This window comes from Crotalus tigris, unplaced genomic scaffold (assembly GCF_016545835.1).
Source record: "Crotalus tigris isolate CLP2741 ecotype Arizona unplaced genomic scaffold, ASM1654583v1 scf7180000018833.132574, whole genome shotgun sequence".
In the NCBI taxonomy this organism is placed as follows: domain Eukaryota; kingdom Metazoa; phylum Chordata; class Lepidosauria; order Squamata; family Viperidae; genus Crotalus; species Crotalus tigris.
Window position 1 is genome coordinate 5,505 of NW_024097223.1, and position 22,013 is coordinate 27,517.

Sequence of the window (22,013 nt, forward strand, 5' to 3'; positions counted from 1 at the left end):
ACCAAAAGTTCCAGTCGGCAAATGTTGCTGCAAGTTGTCCGCAGCTAAGGTGAGCTTTCTGGAAGTTTCCACCCCTCCCTGCTGAGCAACTACTAAATGTAAGTAAAAGAGGGCCAGGGGTGGGAGGGCTGCCCAGGAGTGCCTGGGCCTGCCTACTGCTGCACCGAACAGGCGATGGCAAAGGTAAGGCTAGTGGGCAGCGGCAGGCACTGGGAGGGTAGCTGGCACGCATGGGACCTGGCGGGTGGCTTACCTCCCTTGGGCTGGGCCAGCTGGTGGCCCAGCCGGTGGTCAGCCTGCGCCCTCGCTGCCACTTGCCATGGCCACCCAGGAGCACCTGGGCCTGCCTGCCGCCGCACTGAATGGGTATCTTGATCCGCGATTGCTGGCTCCGTGCAAGAAACAGAGTTTTCTTTTCTTTCTTTTACCCCCCTTTCTCCCCCTCTCCTGTCCCCTCTCCCCTTCTTTTCTCTCCTCTCCTTCCCTTCCCTCTCCTCTCCCCTCCTTTCTTTTCTTTTCTTTTCTCTTTTTCTCCTCTCCTCCCCCTCCCCTTTTCTCCTCTCTTGTTCCTTGTCCTGTCCTGTCTTGTCCTCTTGTCCCCTTTCCTTTTCTTTTCTTTTCTTTTGTTTAATTTTCTTTTCTTTCCTTACATGGTGTAACTTCTTAATTGATTGCCTACTCAAATAATGGAGTAATTACTTTGTTGAAGTGCTTAATTACATGTTACGATTTCCAGGAAGAGGGTTTGGAAAAGGGGAATAAAAGTTGATTTGTTCTGCTCTTTTCCTTTTTAATATTTCATTCCCAGAATGAAATCTGAGTGCAACGTATTTCAGCAAATATTGGGCAGATTCTGCCTATACTCCCTCAGGTTGGGTGGGGCATCTTGGGCTCCCAAATCATGATGAATACTCAATTATGTGGCCACCTAAATATGGACTTGTGGTTTCTCATGGTCTCAGATCTCTGGCTAAAAATCTGAATTGCATGAGCCTGGTTTCTTTCCCAGGATAGTAGAGTTGATTTTCCACCAAAGGAGTAAGACTCCTCTCATGGAGTTGGTGATTGATGGATGTGAAGTTCTGGGAGTTGAAGTCCACATGCCATAAAATTGTCAAGGTTGAGAAACACTGGGTTTGTAAATAGAACAACACAGAGAATGGTAAATTATAGGAAACTTTAATGAACTGTTTTGACTGAACTATGCCATGTGTCATGTTTTGTATTATTGAAGCTATTGTTACATATTTTCACTAGCAAATCATTCAATGACAATGGATCCGAAGAACATCAGGAAAAGGAAATATAGTGAGGATTTCTTACAATATGGTTTCACCTCAATATTTACAGCGGGAATTGAGAAACCGCAATGTGTAATTTGTTCCGAAGTTCTATCAGCTGAATCGATGAAGCTAAACAAACTGAAATGCCATTTTGAGAGCAAGCATCTGAGCTATGCTGGCAAGGATACAAACTATTTTAGAACCAAAGCTGATGGACTCAAGAAAGCCAGACTTGACACTGGTGGCAAGTACCACAAACAAAATGTAGCAGCCGTTGAAGCGTCATATTTGGTGGCACTCAGAATCACCAGAGCTATGAAACCTCACACCATTGCTGAGGAGTTACTGTTGCCAGCAGCTAAAGACATTGTTCGACTTATGATCAGAGACGAATTTGTGATGAAATTGAGTGCAATTTCCTTGTCCAATGACACTGTCCGCAGAAGAATAGATGACATGTCTGCTGATATTCTTGATCAGGTAATCCAAGAAATCAAATCTGCTCTACTTCCAATATTTATTATCCAGCTTGATGAATCTACAGACGTTGCAAACTGTTCCCAGCTACTGGTTTGCATGAGGTATATTAACGATGGTGACTTTAAAGATGAGTTCTGTTTTGCAAACCTCTTGAGATGACAACTACTGCATGTGATGTATTTGACACAGTTGGTTCCTTTCTGAAAGAGCATAATATATCTTGGGAAAAGGTTTGTGGTGTTTGCACAGATGGTGCTCCAGCTATGCTAGGATGTAGATCTGGATTTCAATGTTTGGTACTGAATGAGTTACCAAAAGTCATAGGAACTCACTGTATGATTCATCAGCAAATATTAGCAACAAAGACACTGCCACAAGAGTTACGAGAAGTAATGAAAAACATCATAAATTCTGTCAACTTTGTAAAGGCAAGCAGTTTAAACACACAACTGTTTTCACAACTGTGCAACGAGTCAGATGCACCAAACAATGCTCTGCTATTTCACACTGAAATGAGATGGTTGTCGTGTTTTTGAGCTTTGTGATGAACTCAAAATGTTTTTTAGTCAGAAAGCAAGACCACAGTTTGAAGCTCTTTTCAGCGATAACAGTGAACTGCAGAAAATAGCTTACTTGATTGACATCATTGCCATCTTGAATGAGTTAAATTTATCACTGCAAGGACCAAATGCAACATGCCTCGATTTGTCTGAAAAGATCCGATCATTCCAAATGAAACTGCAGCTTTGGCAAAAAAAAATTGTATGAAAATAAAATTTACATGTTGCCTACCTTATCTGCTTTCTTTGAGGAACATGACATTGAACCAGACAATAGGATTACGATGATAAGTTCTGTTAAAGAACACCTGCGCATGCTTGCAGATGAAACTTCATCGTACTTTCCAAATCTACCTGACACCCCATTTGCACTTGCCAGAAACCCATTCACAGTCAACGTTGAAAATGTTCCTGAGACAGCACAAGAGGAGTTCATTGAACTTATTAACAGCGATGCAGCAAGAACTGATTTCTCCACAATGCCAGTTACAAAATTCTGGATCAAATGTTTCAAGTCATATCCTGTTCTGTCTGAGATTGTGTTGCGCCTTCTTCTTCCATTTCCAACAACATATCTTTGTGAAACAGAGTTTTCCAGCTTGTTGGTTATCAAGTCTAAATATAGAAGTAGACTTGTTGTGGAAGATGATCTTTGTTGTGCTATTGCAAAGACTGCCCCAAGAATTTCTGATCTGATGAAAAAGAAGCAACCTCAACCTTCGCACTGATGTTGGCTTTTTACGCATACTGTTGAAAAATGTAGCAATGTAGTTTACTGTTGTTATATTAAGACTGTTGCCCATGCTACACCATGCTTCAAGACAAAATTTCATTTTTTTGTAATTAAAAATAAATATTTAACAATATATAATTACATATTGTTTTTGTGATTAATCACTATGCTTTAGTTATGTTCAATGCAAATACATCCTGCATATCAGACATTTACATTGTGATTCATAACAGTAGCAAAATTACAGTTATGAAATAGAAACTAAAATAATTTTATGGTTGGGGGTCACCACAACATGAGGAACTGTATTAAGGGGTCACGGCATTAGAAAGGTTGAGAACCACTGGTCTAGGACAACTTGGTGCAGCCATCTCAGCACAACCAGTTTGGTATGGCCAGCTAGCCATTGCCAAATCACCTTTGCCAATGCACTGCCACCAAATCATCACAGGATAACTCAACAAGGCCAATTCGCTGTAGAGATAACTTGCTGCAAGCAGCTGGAGAGAGAGTCGGGTGGGCGAGCAAGTGGGTGGGCAGACCACAGAGCAGTGGCAGCAGTCAGGGGCTTTCCATTTTCACACACCACACTGCCACTGCCAGTGTGGGCTATTTGGCAGCAGTGGTGTTTGGACCATTGGTGGTGGAGGTGGATGGGGCAGGCAGTAGGGAAGTGGCAGAGGCTGCATGTCCCATTTTCACACCTTCTGCCACCTCCATGGTGAGTTCACTTGCTCACGTTCAGCACTGCTGTGGTGGGGTGTGTGAAAATGGGACGCCATGCTCTCTGCTGCCTCCCCGCCACCCGCCCTCCCCACCACCATCACCAAGCAGCCTGAACAGTACAGCTGCCAAACGGCAGCAGTGGCAGGAGAGGGGCTGTGAAAATGGGAAGCTCCCAGCTGCCGCTGCCATTGTTCTGTACTCTACCCACCCACTCACCCACCTGGCTCTCCCTCCAGTTGCCTGAGGTGAGTTCACCACACACTAAATTGGCTGTACTAAGTTGTCCTGTGATGACTTGGTGGTGATAAATTGGCCATGCTGAGATGGCTGCACCAGGATGGCCGCACCTAGTTCTTGTATTCTGATTGCATTAACACACAACTCAGTGCTAAAGACCAGCAAACTCCTAAAACTTCAGCTTTTATAAAAATAGATAAACTTGCTGATGATCAATTGATCAAGGGCATGATTAGCAGGACCTGGCTGCTACTTAGCCTCTTTATATCTATGGAAAGGTATACTTAGGTGTACTTAGTTTTTCACATATGACTTCCATTTTGGCTTTCTTTTTGTAAAATAAATGATGACATGGTGTAATATAGGTTAGCAGGTAACAGAATAACAGAGTTGGAAGGAACCTTGGAGGTCTTCTAGTTCAACCCCCTACTCAAGGAGGAGACCCTATACCATTTATAGTGATGTAGCACTATAACTTCTGAAGGCAAGCTGTTAATTGTTCTCACTGATTTATTTTTGGCTAAATTTAAAATCTTACTTTTCTTTACATTGAATTTCATTTTGTTAGACAGGGTCCAGTGTTCAAATACACGGAGATCTGTATGTGGAGGTTATTTTTAGTGTCATCTGCAAATTTGATGAGTTCCCCTTCTATTCCCTCATCTAAATTGTTTATAAAGATGTTGAAGAGTACTGGGCTGTGGTTGTCCATCTATGGTTGAATTTACTTACTTTTAAGAACAGCTAAGGACAAGATGGTTTTTACTATGTCCTGATAGGTAAAGCCATTGAACTCAAAGACGGTGGACCAGTAAAATGCTATGGACATAGTACACTTGGATTTCAGTAAGGCATTTGACAAAGTAGTCCATGATCGATTTCTTGGTAAGCTAGAAAAAAGATGAAAGCTATGCCAGAGATTTAACCTTACTGGGCAAACTTCATCCCTAAGGGGTACTTTTTATGGGGTGAGAGATATTGGCTGGTCCAAGAGACCTATCTTTGTCAATATCCAGATTTTCCCAGCAGTTGCTCATGCCTGGTCTTCATGCGGTTTATCTTTTGGGTTTTGCAGTGTCCACTAACAACATCTTCTTTTAAATTGCAGTTGAATGTGTTTCATTTTAAAATCCTGTCATTGATTTTCCTAACTCCTTTTCCAATTTACTATTTGCAAGGCAGAATGTCAAAGTAGAAGGTATCTTCTGAACTTTCTGGTACTAGATTCAGGGCCTGTGACCACATTCCCTATCTCATCTCATCTCATCTCATCTCACTCATCTCATCTCATCTCACTCATTTCATCTCATTTCATCTCATCTCATCTCATCCCATCCCATCTCATCTCATCTCAACATCATCTATTCTAATGTCAAAGCTGATTCGGATTTTATCCCTACCTGAAATTTTCCTCCCAGGATAACAACAGAAATGGAAGGGAGGGGGTGGAATCATTGGAGGGAATTGGGAGGGGCTGAGGAATCAAGCAAGCCAGTTGGGCCCTGTGAAAGTTCCTTCACTTCAAGGTCATTTTATGAGAACTCTTTGAATGGCACAGACTGTTTTCCAAAACAGAAAGAAAGCATGCTCCATTGGCAGAAAATGGAAAATAGCTGGTCTAAGGGGAAAAGGGGGAAATTTACTTATGCTGCTATCTGTGGGAACCTTTAGAATTGGCTTCACTCCATCTGTACCTATATGGATCTATCAGTAAAATTATATTCTTGGTAAAACTATGTCCTAGGAGTTTCTTTTTCTGCATATGCTAATGGGACAGTTGACATTAAGCCAATTCTCTTAATGTAACCTAATTGGACCCTACCAGGAACTCAACAACCTTGAGATGTTGATGGTTGACAAAGAATCAGAGAAAAAGAAGACGCTAGGAGAAATTCTGGCCTAGGAGGTTCCGGTAGCTCAGCAAACTGGAACAGGAACGTACATCGTAAGCAGAGAGATGAGAAATCTATGCAGCAGCCTGCTAGCACCAGGCAATGCCTGAGGGATGCCCCATCCCAGGGACCAAGAACCCACTGGGTGACAAATATGGGCAAGGAGTGCTAGCAGAAGACCCCATAATTTCTTCAGGGGTCAATGTGGTCTGAGGGAGTAAGTGGAAAGCAAGGTAGCCAGTTGAGTGGGATGAGCCAGCTGAATGGAAGCTGCTGATTGCCACCCCCTGCCCCTCAATAGAGTAGCTGAGAGTGAAGGTCATGCAGTTGATAAATGAGGTTCTGCATGAACATCTGTACAAAGGGTTCTTGGTGTACCTGGTGATATATTAATATACACAGAGACCCCAGAAGAGCATATGAAATTGGCCAGAGTGCTCCTTAAAAAGTCACAAAAGACTGACTTTTATGCAAAGTTAAGTGTAAATGGAAGGAGACAAAAGTGTATATACCAGGAAGCCAGGGATCGTGACACAAGGGTAGCAGGACATTTTGGAATTGTAAACATTCTCCACCTAGTGAAGAGGCAGTTTTGGTGGCCCAAAAATGAAAAAGGACATGGAGGTGTATGTGGCCAGCTGCCCTGTGTGTTTGTCAATGAAAACCCCCCCAAACTACTGTAACCAGTGGCCAACCCCATGAACCCATGGGAGGAGATCTCTATGGACTTTATTGTAGACCTGCCAGAGAGTGCTGAAAATCCCGTAATTTGGACTATTACTGATATTTTTTCTAAACAGGCAAATTTTGTGGCATGCTCCAGGATTCCTTCAGCCCAATCCTTGGCTAAGTTATTCGTGCAGCATATCTATTGACTGCATGGGGTCCTGAAATGCATCATATCAGACTGAGGAATGCAGCTCATGACAAAATTTTGGAGTGAATTCCTGAAGCTAATAGGCTCCTCCCAAGGGCTTAGCTCCACCCACCATTCTTGTATTAATGGAACTTGTGAACCATACAAATGCCATCCTCGAGCAATACATACAATGTTATGTAAATTACCAGCAGACAAATTGGACTGAGCTTCTGTCTTTCACAGAAGTGGCATATAATAACTCTGTACATAGTGGTACAGGATTTAGCCCATTTTGGGTGGCTACTGGGTAGAGTTTGTGCCAATGCCAGAAATCCATCAGGAGAAACCATCCTCAGCATCCTTGGCTGAGTGGATAGAGGTGTTAATGGATATGTGGGCAGTGTGCAAGGCATTAGAGAAGACTAGGGAGGCTCAAAAGAGACAGGCAGACCAGAAGAAGGCACTCCAAAAGGAATTCAGAGTGGAAGATAAAGCGTATCTGTCTAGTAAGTTTTTGAATCTGAGGCAACCCTGTAAGAAGCTGGGATTCAAGTACATAGGACCTTTCTAAATTATTTCGATCATAAATCTGGTGACTGTAGAGTTGCAGTTGCCAAAAAGCCTTAGGTGCATTCATCCAGTATTCCACTGTAGTTTGTTAAGGCCTTTCCATATTCAGCACTGAGATCTGCTACAGAGCCACCTCTCCCTCCAATTCTAGTGAGAGAAACGCACTATGAAATCAAGAAGGTCCTTGATTCCAGGACTCATAAAGAGAATGTCAGAATCCAGTTATATTTCATCTCTAGTTATCAACTATAGAAAACCCCATTTCTGCCTTCTCTGGATTCTGTCATACGATGAAGGGAAGGGGATGAACAAAGGGGCTTTATGGCCCTCACTTCCTTCAGTACACTTCAAAGGGACTGGATGTGGATATCACCAAAAGGACTAACCATAACAATGGGGCTATTACCTTTCATGTACTCCTCTCTGAAGTCTCCATCCAGCCGGCAGTAAGGAAAAGGGGGTGGGAGTGTAAGGCCTGAGACTGTCACTGGAAGAAGGGGGTGATTGGGTGGGGCTACTGGAGAACCCCTTAAAACCTTGAATGGGAGAGCTTGGACCCCAAGTCCTGTCTAGAACGCCTGCAACCATTTTCTCTTAATAAAGGATGCCTGTTGGAAGAACTATTCCAAGAGTTCTGTCTTCTTAAGATGCAAAGTGGGGTGGGTCCTTACAGAGAAGCTGTAATACCTCCTGTTATGCAAAAACTACCCCTCAGCTGAGGCTGAATGGGTGACAGTGAAGGATGTTAGAGCAGCTAGACTAATTGGCAGGTTTCCTGCCAAATACCCAAACCAACCCAAATAGAGCTCCAGCATGGAGGCAATGGTGTTGTGTATTATTGTGTATAATTGTTTTCTGTCTTTTAGGCTTATCATTCTTCTGGAGGGTCAGCATGTCAAAGCTGATTCGGATTCTATCCCTACCTGCAATTTCCTCACAGCTTGACAACAGAAACAGAAGGAAGGGGGTGGAATCCTTGGGGAGGATTTGGGAGGGACTAATGAATCACACAAGCCAGCTGGGCCCTGTGAAAGTTCCTTCACTTCCAGGTCATGTTATAAGAACTCTTTGAATGCACAGACTCTTTTCCAAAATACAAAGAAAGTGTTAGCTTGGCAAGCAATGGACAGTGGGTAGCCTAAAGGGAAAAAGGGAAAATTTACCTATGCTGCTTGTTCTGGACTTAGCATAGACCTACATAACTCTAACTAGGGAGCATGTGTTAGTATGTTAGAATATCTGGCAGTTATTGGGTTAAATGCTGGGTATGTTGATGGGTCAGTGGGAGGAGTCAAAAAGGGTCATTGGGAGACTTCCTGGACACAAGCCAGATGGAAGCCTTTGTTCATCCAGCCACATGTGTTTTGCCAACATGTGATTCTCAGCAGAAGAGGGGAAAATTCAATATTAAATTACCTATAGGAATGAACAAATATGGAAAACCAGATGCATCTACAGCATAGCAAGTCTCTGCTTAGAATTCCTGGACAATAAATGTTTGTTTAAATCATTTCTATCGAGTTATCTGTCTGTTTAGATTGAATTCAGAGCCACGAGTTCCATCTGGGCAGAACACTGCTGTCTGTGAGAACCTTTATAGAATTTGCTTTACTTCATCTGTATCTATATGGATCTATCAGTTAAATTATACTCTTAGTGAAATTATGTCCTATGAGTTTCTTTTTCTGCATACGCTAATGGGACAGTTGACTCCTGTCTTAACATCTTATATTTTATCTTATCTTATTTCTTATCTTGTCTTATCACACATCCCAAGATGATTTCAATGGAGGAGGCAGCATTCCATCATGGAAAGAAAAAGTTAATAAACTAAGAAGGAATGGAAGAAGAATAGGAGGAGGAGAGGGAGCAGAAAGATAGTGAGAGAAGGAAGACAAGACAAGAGAAAAAGAGATAAAGGACAACTGAAAACAATATCAAGAGAATACGAACAGCTAGGCAAGAAAGTTAAGGAGTTAGAAGCACAAGTCATATTTTCATCTATACTTCCAACAAAAGATCAACATCCTATGAGGAAACAAAGGATTTTATAAATGAACCACTGGCTTAAGAGTTAGTGCCACCAAGAGAATATCAGATTCCTAGACATTGTCTGCATTACCTACATGAAGGGCTCAATCAAACAAGGATATAAAGTGTGAAGAGAAGAAAGAAAAAACTCAGATACAACTTTGAAGATGTAGGAAACATACTCAGGGTCAGCCATAAAGGAGTAAGTTGCCTATACACTAATGCTCAAAGTTTGGGAACAAATAGGAAGAAATTATGACGAGACTAAAAAGAAGTTTGACAATATAAATGAGCACATCTTTAACTTAAACCTACAACAAGTAAACCCTCAGAAAATGACTATAAAGAATGAATAAGCAAGTCAGAAAACAGAAGACAAATAAGAGGAAATTGACCCAAAGATGGAGGATATAAAGGAAGGAAATTACAGACTGGCACATGCAAATAAAAATCTGGAAGACTTAACCATAATACCGGAAATGGAAAAGATATCCTATTTCTTAAAACCTCAAAATATACCAAAGAATAAGGAAGATCATCTTATTGAATGGACTATAGAATTAGTAGGTGAAATGTTAGAAATCGGAAAACAACAAATGAAAAGAGAAACTGAAGAAGAAGGAAAGTGGGAGTTGTTTAATGAATATAAATGGATTGAACTCCCCCTCAAAAATATTCTACCCAAATTGTCTTTCCTATTTCAGACAATATCCATAAAAACAGAGGAAGAATCCTTTGGTGACTTAAATACATTGACTTGGAAAGTTATTTGGCAAAGGAAGAAAGACAGAGTTAGACTGAAGAAAACAAAAGATCTGACATACCAGATGGGACACCATATGAATAAACCTGTGTTCGAATATGGCTAAAAGAACAGATAACCTTTTGATACCAAAAGATTTTTATAATTAGAAAGAAATTATTTATAATTAGGATAGCACACTTCTTTATGATAGGGGAAATATGAAAATATAGGATGATTTGTACAAATGGAATGTTTGGTCACCCAAATGTAATTAATATTGAGAAAATAAAGATACTTTGAATACAGAGGGGAAATTAAAGCTAAATAAGGGCTGGAAAAACAGGATATTGACTTAACAAAGAGACTTTAATTGCAAATACAACTAAGACATGAGTGGGTTAGAAGAAATGTTACAAACAGATACTATTTTTATTATATATAATGCTAGAAAATTATGTCTATACTTAACTTTGCATGTATTAATAGCAAAAATTTCTATTTGCTCAGTGTTATGAAAATGAGAACACCAATGGAAGAACAGAGGATCAAGAAAGCACTGTACTCTGTAGTATTGGACAGATCAATGTTGAAGAAGTTAATATGTATTACTGAGTAACAAATGAACCAGACAACACATTGTTTACTAAGCACGTATGACTTGTAATAATAAAAATTAATAGAATTGTTTTTTTAAAAGAAAGAAAGAAAAAAAGATTGGACAGCCATTTGTTCAGGATGATATAAGACTTCTGCTTTGGGCAGGTGATTGGATTAGGAGACATCCAAGGTCCCTTCCAGTTCTAGGATTCTACAGGAACAGATTAGATGAAATGTGGCTCAATAGAAGTAATTGCAAGAGGGATCTTAGAGTCCTAGTAGACAACCACTTAAATATGAGTCAGCAGTGTGTTGCAGCATCCAAAAAAGCCAATGCAATCCTAGGCTGTGTTAACAGAGGGATAGAATCACCATCACATGAAATGTTAGTACCATTTTATAAAGCCTTGATAAGATCTTATTTGGAATACTGCATTCAGTTTTGGTCATCTTTTGAGACTCTGGAAAGAGTGCAGAGAAGAGCAACAAAGATTATTAAAGGGCTGGAGGTAGAACATATGAAGAATGGTTGCAGGAATTAGTTTGTTTTTTTAGTTAGAGAAAAGAAGGACTAGGAGTGATATGATAACAGTGTTCCAATATTTGAAGGGTTTCCAAAAGAAGAGGGGTCAGCTTATTTTACAAAGCACCAGAAGGCTAGACAAGAAGCAATGGATGGAAACTAACCAAGGAGAGAAGCAACCTAGAACTAAGAAGAAATATCATGACAATTGGAACTATTAAGCAAATGGAACAGCATGCCTTCAGAAGATATGGGTACTCCATCACTGGAGGCTTTTCAGAAGAAAAGCCATTTGTCTGAAATAGTATAGGGTCTTCTAAGCCAGCCTCCTGCTCAAGCAGGAGAACATATACCATTTCAGACAAGTGACTGTCTAATCTTTTCTTAAAGTCTCCAGTGATGGAGCGTCCATGATTTCTGAAGGCAAGATGTTCCATTAGTTAATTGTCCCCACTATCAGGACATTTCTCCTTAATTCCAGGTTGCTTCTCTCTTTGGTCAGTTTCCAACCATTGTTTTTTGTCTTGCCCTCTGGTGCTTTGGAGAATAGTTTGACCCCCTCTTCTTTGTGGCAGCCCCTCAAATACTGGAATACTGCTACCATGTCACTCCTATTTCTTCTTTTCTTTAGACTAGCCAAACCCAAGTCCTGCAGCCGTTCTTCATATGTTTTAGTCTCCAGGCCTTTGATCATTTTAATTGCTCTTCTCTGAACTTTTTCCAAGGTCTCAACATCTTTTTTGTAGTATGATGACCAAAATTGGTTGCAGTATTCCAGGTGTGGTCTTACTAGGGTATGATAAAGTGGTACTAATGCTTTGTGTAATCTTGATTCTATGCCTCTGTTTATACAATCCAGGATTGTATTAGCTTTTTTGCCAGCTGCTGCACATTGCTGGCTCATAGTCCAGTAATCGTCTACTAGAAACTCAAAGGTCCCTCAAACAACTGCTGTTTTTGAGCCAGGTCTCACCTAATCTGTACTTAAACCTTTGATTTTTCCTACCTGTTGTGTCCTGGGCCTGATGAGGAAACTCAGCAGGCCCAGAAATGTTGCAAGTGGTCCTGGGCAATCTAAAAGCTGCCCAAGACCAGACTGGCTGGTGCCGGACTAATGCGCATGCGCAAGGCATGAAGAAAGAAGGATTCCTATTGGCTGGACTGCCTGGGGGTTGGAAAACTATAAAAGGCCTGCGTGCCCGTTTTGCAGTTGCTTGGAGTGGAGTTAAGGTGAAATAAAGAAACTTGTTTTATGATGTGTCATGCTTCAATGCCTTGAATTCTGAAACACAAAAGTGGTGATGAAGGTGGGATCGCTGCAAGGAAAAATAGCCTGAAGAGCCTGAAGCCTGGGGAATCGGCGTCCAGCTTTGCACTCACTGCCAGTACAGCATCGTTGGAGGTGAGCTTGGCAAACGGGCCCTTCCCCTCAACGAAGGCTTGCAGCGAGGCATTTGAAGCAGAAGATGTCAAAGATTGGACGTCTGTCCGAGTTTGACATCTCTCACCCAGAGCGCTGGAACTCCTATGTGGCCTGGGTGGAAAATTACCTAAGGGTTAACCAGGTTTGGGAAGATGGCTTGAAAGCGGCAACCCTGCTGTGCATCTGCGGTCAGGGCACTTTCGATGTAGCTGAGAACCTGGTAGCCCTGACACTGCTGGAGTCTGTCACCCATACAGATCTAAAGAACATGCTGAAGCTTGCTCACCCCAAGCTTTCTGTGATTGTGTGGAGGCATGCTTTTGAGCAGAGGGATCAGAAGCTGGGTGAGTCTGCTGCTGAATTCATCGCTGCTTTGAGACAAGCTGCCAGGCCTTGTGAATTCAAGGCCTTGAATTCACAATGCTTACAAGAATGCTTACAAGACATTTCATCTGCGGCCTTAGAAGCAGGGAGCTGCAACAAAAGATCTTTGCTAAAGCTGAAATCACATTCCAAGATGTCTTATGTGAAGTTGCAGCTGAAGAAGCAGCAGGCGGTACTGTGAAGGGCTCTGCGGCTCGCCAGAAACGCTCCAGCTGTCGTGACCGTCCATCAAGAGGTCGCTCAGGAAGTCCAAGATTTGGATCCTGAAGAGGAGGTGGACAGACTTCACCAGCCGGCGGTAAGAAGACTGTGAGAGAAACCAGACAAGGCCCCAGCATCCCTTCAGTATCTCGGTTGCGGAGGATGCCACAAGTGCACGGACTGCCAGTTCCACTCCGCCATTTGCCGGGCATGTGGTAAGCAAGGCCACATTGCCACCATTTGTTTGGGTCGCCAGCAGGTGCAACCTCGGGAAGAATCCCTTTGGAAAGGTACCAGGGTCCCCAGCCAACACAGGGTGGGTTTCTGCATGTCGCTTAGAAGCATCTTGCAAACAGGATGCACAAACCCCTTAAAAAGAAGCTTCACATTGATGTACAGTTACAAGAAGTTCCCTTATCGATGGAACTGGACACCGGGTCCGCTCTATCAATCATTTCACACAATACTTTTAAAAGGATTTGCTGTAGTAGTGGCCGTCGAGTCAAACTCAGGCCATCGAACTTAATTCTTACTGACTTTCAAAATTCAAAGGTTAATGTACTAGGAGAAGCCACACTCAAGGTGCAGTGTAAGGCTTTCCAAGGCCTCTTAGATGTGGTGGTTGTTGGGGGTGATCGTACGAGTCTAATTGGACTCGACTGGTTTGAGATCCTGGGAATTCAGGTGACTGGTCTGAATAGTTTGCAAACTCCAGGACTTGCAGAAGTCTGCAAAGAGTTTGCGGATGTGTTTAGTTCAGAGCTTGGTTCATACAAAGGGCCTCCCATCGCACTGCGATTAAACCCAAACATCGCACCAGTTAGGATTAAACCTAGGAGGGTACTATTCGCCCTCAAAGGCAAGATTGATGCTGAACTGGACAAGCTGCTCCAACAGGGCATCTTGGAACCTGTGGACTCAAGTCCATGGGAAACCCCAATCATGACGCCTTTAAAGGCTAACAGGGAAGTCCGAATTTGCACAGACTATAAGTGTACTCTGAACACAGCTTTGCAACAGCATGCATACCCTGTACCAGTAATGAGTCATATTCTGGCCTCCCTTAAAGAGGGAACACTGTTTGCAAAGCTTGATTTAGCACAGGCCTATCAACAGCTACCTGTTGATGAGGCAACTGCTGAAGCCCAAACAATAGTGACCCATAGGGGTGCTTTTAAAGTAAAAGGGTTACATTTTGGGGTGAATGTTGCTCCTGGCATATTCCAAAGTGTCATGGAGCACACGCTCAGGGGTATTCTGGGGGTTTGCCCCTACTTTGATGACGTCCTCATTGCAGGGGAGTCATCACAGAATTTGGTTGAAAGATTAAGGGCTGTGTTGATGAGGTTCCGTCAAATGGCCCTCAAATTAAAAAAAGACAAATATAAAATTGGTGTTACTTCTACAGAATTTTTAGGCTTTAAAATAGATGCTCAAGGCATCCACCCTGCAGAATCTAAGTTGAAGGCCATTCAGGAGGCCCCAAGTCCCAAGTCTAAAAGTGAGCTTTAGGCTTTCTTGGGACTTCTTAACTTCTATCATGCTTTCCTTCCCCATAAGGCTGCTGTGGCTGAGCCGTTACACCGGCTCTTAGACAAGCAAGCTCCATGGCAGTGGACTAAAGTCCATGACAGGAGTTTTAAAGAGGTCAAGGTCTTGCTCTCATCAAATGCAGTATTAGCCCATTTTAATGAGCAACTGCCTGTTTGCATCGCTTGCGATGTATCCCCTTATGGAGTGGGTGCAGTACTCAGTCACCTAAAGGCTGATGGAACACAAGTCCCTGTGGCTTACTACTCAAGGACCCTGTCATCTGCAGAGCGGAGTTATGCTCAGATTGACAGAGAAGCCCTGGCAATAGTGTCTGGCATAAAGGAATTCCATGATTTCTTATATGGCCTTCACTTCATGGTCTACACAGACCACAAGCCATTGCTGAGGTTGTTTGATCATTTCCCCCCGTATGCTGAGGTGGTCCATTTTCCTGTCAGCATATGACTACACGCTCATTCACAAACCTGGCACAGAAATGGGCGATGCAGATGGCCTCAGTAGGCTACTTCTGACTCACATAGAGGCAGATCCTGCCCCTGCTATTAATATTCTTTCTATTCAGCAACTACCTGAATCTCCCCTCAATGCTAGGGACATGGCTGCAGAAACTGCCACTGATCACACGTTTGCATGCGTGCTGACATGGGTGTTGTCAGGATGGCTTGACATGTGTCCAGATGCTACATTTCAAAGTTTCTGGCAAAGGAGACACAAACTGTCTACCTTTAATGGGTGCCTTTTATGGGGGAGTAGAGTAGTTATCCCAGCCTCACTGAGGTCTAGAATCTTGTCCTCTCTGCATGAGGGACATCTGGGCATCGTGCACATGAAAGCGCTTGTGTGCAGCCATTTCTGATGGCCTGGGCTTCACAAAGCTATCGAGGCCCAGGTGCACGGATGCCAGGTGTGCCAACAATCTTGGCCTGAAATGCCTCAGGCCCCTGTACACAGGTGGGAGAAGACACAAACCCCTTGGTCAAGGGTACATTTAGATTATGCAGGGGCAATTCTTCCTTATCCTTGTGGATAGCCATTCCAAGTGGCTAGAGGTTGTACCTGTCTCCTCCACCACCACTGCTAGGATCATCCAGATGCTAAGAGGAATCTTTGTAACCCATGGCCTTCCTGATGTTCTCCTTTCTGACAATGGTTTTCAATTTACATCTTGTGAGTTCCAGGCTTTCCTTCAGGCCAACTTGATACGGCATGCAATGTCAGCTCCCTTCTACCCTTCCACCAACGGGCAAGCTGAAAGAATGGTGCGCACCACCAAAGACGTGCTCAAAAGACTAACACATGGCAGCTGGCATCAAGGTTAGCAGACTTTCTTCTTGCACTGCCACCAGGAAGAGCCCAGCTGAACTCTGCTGGGGCCGCCGCCTCATCACAAAGTTAGGCAGACTGCACCCAGACTGCGTGGTTTCACAGGTGTCACAGCCATGGGCTTCTAGGAGACTCCAGGTGGGTGATCTGGACTGGGCAAGGGACTATGGTCCTGGACATCTCTGGGTTCCTGCTGTCATCTGTAAGATCTCTGGACCTCTATCATACAAAGTGACCTTGGGAGACGGCCGCGTCCTGCAGTGTCACATTGATCAATTGCGCTGGTGGTTGTCCTCTGTTGATTCCGCCCCTGCCTCCGCTCTGGGGGGGAAGGAGGCCCAGGAACTAAGTCACACTTCAGGTCAACATTTTGAGACCCAGCCTCACTGTTCCTGGGAATCACCACAGGTCGCTAGGGACTTCCCAGGGGAGGAGCAAGGGCATCCTCATGGTTCAGTTATTGTACCAAACAGGGAGTCATACATATCTGCAAGAGCTCCAGAAAGGAATTCTCCTGAGGAGGGGTTTGCCATAGAGGCAGCTCCTGACTCTGGCACCCCGGCACTTACAAGGGGGAATGGAATTATTGGGGCACACCTGCAATGCAGGTCACATCTGAGACTGGTCACTGGCTTGAGGGACTAAGTTCCCTGGAGCCATCCAGGGTAGTTGGGGAGTCCTCATCCACTCCAGGGGGTTGGGGAAATTCCTCTGCTCTAAGGGAGCTTGGAGAGAGCCCCAACAACTCTGCCAGCCCGCCTCATCAGGGGGTCACCTGCAAAATTTGTGCATAAAAGTCCTGGTCTAGCGAGCCCACCAGATGGGCCGGTAGGCCAGGCGCCCTTAAGTACAAGTCCTGGTCTGCCTAGCTGGGCAGGTGAGCTGACAGGCCAGGCACCCTCCCTGACTTTGCGTAGGTCACAAAGGGCTAAGGCCCCTCCTAAGCATCTAGGTGAGGTTCCTGTCAGCACAAGGAAACCTTACTGGTCTAGATGGACCTATGTTGGGTAGAAGATAGACATATGAAGTCCACATTAAAGGGTGGGTTGCTTAGATAACCCTATTATTTTATAAAAACATTGCCTGTGTGTGAGCAGGAATATTATTTTCTTTTTTTAAAATTTTATTTTATTATTAGTGTGAAAAAATTGGAAGTGTGTGTGTTTTATCTAGGGGGGAGGGGTGTTGTGTCCTGGGCCTGATGAGGAAACTCAGCAGGCCCAGAAATGTTGCAAATGGTCCCGGGCAATCTAAAAGCTACCTGGGACCAGACTGGCTGGTGCCAGACTACTGCGCATGTGCAAGGTGCAAAGCAAGAAGGATTCCTATTGGCTGGACTGCCTGGGGGTTGGAAAACTATAAAAGGTCTGCGTGCCTATTTTGCAATTGCTTGGAGTGGAGTTAAGGTGAAATAAAGAAACTTGTTTTATGATGTGTCATAACATTCAACGCCTCGAATTCTGAAACACAAAACTATCTAAATGTAAAACATTGCTTTTTTCTACATTGAAACTCATTTTGTTGGATAGGGCCCATTGTTCAAGTTTGTCAAGATGTTTTTAGATCCTGAGCTTGTCTTCTGGGTTGTTGGCTACTACTGCCAGTTTGGTGTCATCTGCAAATTTGACGAGTTCCCCTTCTATTCCCTCATCTAAGTCATTAATGAAGATATTGAAGAATACTGGGCCTAAGACAGAGCCTTGTGATACCCCACTGCTTACTTCTCTCCACGTGGATGTAGTATCATTGAGGACTAGCTGAGTACGGTTTTGTCACTGTGTAAGAAATTTTATGAACTGGAATAGCCATAGCAACAAACCAGCCAATGAGAACTGTTTTTGATTAAGACACAGTATTGGCTGTGTAAGGAATGTGATCCAGCCTAGGTCTGGGCGTGTCTTAGTCTTCTGTTTTGTTTTTTTCCTGATCTCCAAGTTAAAAGTTGTTGATGTTCCCCAGAGCTGAATGAAAGTGTATGTATCATGTTTATATATATTTTATAAATAAAGTTTTTCTAAACTATGCCTCCTGCTCATTTTGAATGTGTGCTTATTTTTGCACCAGAAAACTATAAAACTAACAGATTATGGGCCCAGATCCCAGCCAGCCCTTTCACACAGTTCAGACTGAAGAAAAAAATTGAGGCTCAGCAAAGAGCTGTAATTAACCTGAAGGACTGCCTGAGTTAAGAAAGAAAAAGGCAAAGACTCAGCTAAAGGCTTGCAGGTAGCTGATTTAAAGGAGAGCTCTCTGCCTCGATTGGGACAAAAGAATTATCTTATTTGGGCTGCAAAAATGGAATGCTTCCTGAAGGCTAAAGAGCTCTGGGATATTGTGATTAATCCACTCCAGGAGCAATTAGCAGCTGCAGATCAATGGAGGCATGATAAGACACTGGCTCACATCATCTTAAGTGTGGAAAATGAACAATTCTTAAATGTAGCTGACTTAAAAACTGCAAAAAAAGCAAAAGTCATGGGGAAAGGAGTGTGCTGATTCCATGTCTGAAGGAAAGGTTTAATAATGTATTATGTGTGCCTGAAATGGAGCATAATTTACTGAGTGTCTCCAGTCTTGACAAACAAGGGTTTTAAGGTAGAATAATATAGAATAATGTGGAATAATAATAATAATAATGAAAAATCACTAAAATAATGATGTGTCTGCATAATTACTGGAGTAATGCTGTGTTAGCAATATGTGACTAACCAAATGGAAATGTATGTAGCAAAACTGTCCATTGTATGCCTGTGAGAAACTAACCTAATGTAATACAATGTGTATTATAATGTATAGTTCTTTGTTCCTGAGAAAAGAAAGTATAAAACTGATGCCTGAACCCGCCCTCGGGGTTCAGAATTGCTTGTCTCTATTGCTTCTGAACCTGCACAATAAATCTCTCTGCTAAACCCTCTGGAATTCGTAAAAGTTCCTTTCGTTTTCCACAAGGGTTTGAGACCACACTTGTGGATGAGAGATGACTCATAAAAAGAAATGGGAATGTATGTGCACAGGGCATAAAACAGGATAATCTTTATTTGTTGCAGACACAAAAGATTAAATGTGCCCAAACATTTGGTAATGTAGCACAACATGATTCATGCATTTATCTCTTGCACAGAAAGCTTGGCCATGACAGCTTCAGAGGGTTGCATAGGACAGGGCTTTTCAACCAGTGGTACGGGTATCACCTGTGGTACATTGGCATCTGGCAGGTGGTACGCGAGCATCCTAGAAAAGTGGTAGCAGGGGAGGAGAATGAGCTGAACCAGTGGCAGCACCGCACAAGCCTGAGCGAGAGATGGCTGGAGCTGCATGGCTGTCAGGGCTCAGTGGAAGCACCAGGATCAGCGCCAGGCTCCAGCTGGAGCTCGGCACTTATCCTGGTGCTTCTGCTGAGCCCAGAAGAAGCGCCGATCAGCTGGAATGTTGCAGCATCTCCAGGGTCTTGTGATTTACACTCAGATGCTTGGCAACTGATTCATATTTATGATGGTCACAGCTTCCCATGGTCATGTGAAGTGACCAAAACATCACCCAGTAGAGGGGGGGGGGAGAATAAAAACCAAACACCCCCACCCCACCCCCACTGCCAATCCTCAACAGAAATGCTCACAACAATGAAAACCTTGGATAGGAGGAAGAGCGCCGCCGGGTGGGCAGGCAGGTATCTTGCTCAGCTGTGGCTTGGGGGACACTTTTTTCAGTGCCATTGTAACTTTGAACAGTCACTAAGTGAACTGTTGTAAGTCGAGGACTACCTGTACTTCATCATTTTTTTTTCCTTTTTTTGGTCATCAAGTTTTTGACACCTTGCTAGGCAACTGGTGGTACTCGGATATTGCCATATCCTAAAAGTGGTACAATGGGTGAAATGGTTGAAAAGCCCTGGCATAGTATGCTAGAGTTTGCAGAGGGCTTAACCTTGAAAGGGTGTAAGGCATACTTAGACTGTCCAGTATGTAAATCATTGAAATCTAAGGTATTCCCAGTAAGCAAGAAGAGCACAAGGCAGACAACAAGGGTTCTAGAACTGGTACATGCAGATTTAGTAGGACCAATGCAAGCCAGCTTGGGAGGAGCAAGGTATGCGTTGGGCATTGTAGATGACCATAGCAGATTTGAGTTCTGCTATTTGCTTAAAAGCAAAACAGAAGTACTGCAGAAGTTCAAGCAATGGGTGAGCTTCGCAGAAAGAAGATATAGGCAACAAGTATGCCAGTTGCAAACTGACGGGTTCAGAATTCATGTCAGCAAGTTTTCAACAGTGGTTGGGGCAGCTAGGAATAAGGCATACACGCACAAATCTGTACACAGCAGCTGAGAATGGCATGGCTGAAAGACAAAATGGAGTCTTGCAGACCATGAAAGACTCAATGTTGGAGGATTCTGAGCAGGTCATGTTGAGGTGAAGCCATGTTGACTGCCAATTATTTAGTCAATAGGTTGTGGAGTTCCTCTATCAGTGATACTCCACATGCTGTGCTATATGGGACAAAGCCATCTCTGGCACATTTAAAGGTGTTTGGAAGCAATGCATGGGTGCATATTCCAAAGGCAATCAGGAGAAAAGGCAACAAAAGGCTAGAAAGCTCAGATTCTTGGGCTATGAGCCTGGCTCAAAGAGCTACCGCTTTAGTGATGGGAGCAGAAGTATAGTAATTTCCAGATCTGCTAGCTTTGCAGAGAAGAATTGGGGCAGAATTGATGCCAATTCTGGAAATGATCCACTTAGTGATGACTCACTTAGTGATGGTGACCCACTTAATGACAGTGTCAGCATTCAGGGAGGAGAAGCTGATAATAAGCAAGAAAAGGAGTCAGAAGGAGATGGTGACTCTAATGTGAAGCAGGAAAGGGTTGAGAGTCAAAAGCAGTCAATGCCATGCAGGTCAGAGGATGGAACAAGGGGATTCCACTGACAGTTATCCTGCTGGGAAAGTAAAGGTGTATAATGTGTGGTATGAGCCAAGAAACTATCAGGAAGTATTGGCACTACCCAAAGTGGAGCAAGTGAAGTGGAAAGAGGCCATGGATAAAAAAATGAAATCTATGGATGAACATAAAGTGTTCACCTCTATGACTTTGCCACAAGGTTACAAAGCTGTAGTATGTAAATGGGTATACAAAAAGAAAGTGTTACCCAGCAATGAAGTCCAATTTAAGGCAAGATTAGTAGCACAGGGATTTTTGCAGAAGAAAAACGTGCACTATGATGAAGTATTTGCACCAATGGTAAAAAGTGAAACTATAAGGTTGGCACTAGCGTTGGCAAGGGCATGTGGTCATAAAATTTGGCACTTTGATATAACCCCAGCATTCCTCAATGCAGAGTTTGAGGAAGAAATTTACATGGTTCAAGTAACAGGGTATGAAACTAAAAAGCCTGGCACTATGTATAGACTGAACAAGGCCATTTATGGGCTGAAGCAATCAGCCAGAAACTGGAACATCTATTTAGATGTGGCATTGAAGAGTCTTGGGTTCAAGAATTGTAAGGCTGATGATTGCATATATAATACAAGGTTCCATGGTTGGGATTGCCAATTATTAGCATTTGTGGATGATCTTTGCTTCATTGCAAAGCATCTGGCACAGGTGAAGGAATTTGCTAATCAATTGGAGAAAAAGTTTGATTTGAAAAGACTGGGTGAAATACAAATCTTGGTGTAAAGATACAAAAAACTGAGAAAGGTGGCTATGTTCTCAGTCAAAGAAGGAAAATTGAACAATTGTTGGAGAGATACAACATGAAGGATTGTAATTCTGCTCCAATACCTATGAGCAAAGATTTTCACACAACTTTGGGTGAGGACAAAAATGAAGCCTGTGATCAGGAGATATATCAGTCAGCAATAGGAAGCCTGTTATATCTGTCACAATGGTCCAGAC

At 43.1% G+C, this 22,013-nt stretch overlaps 1 protein-coding gene across 2 annotated transcripts in view; it reads right to left on the reverse strand.

The window, feature by feature from the left end:
• Nucleotides 1-560: 560 nt before the first annotated feature.
• Nucleotides 561-22,013, reverse strand: part of LOC120314124 (gamma-aminobutyric acid receptor subunit alpha-4-like) — a 116,627-nt gene continuing 95,174 nt past the window's right edge. The window contains exon 8 of one of the 2 annotated variants that reach the window (XM_039356897.1): nt 561-3,070. In XM_039356897.1, coding sequence (XP_039212831.1) covers nt 3,036-3,070 — 35 coding nt within the window. In that variant the 3' untranslated portion in view covers nt 561-3,035. Of the gene's footprint in view, nt 3,071-19,293; nt 19,353-22,013 lie in introns of those variants that run through there. The other variant, XM_039356896.1, reaches the window with a different exon arrangement.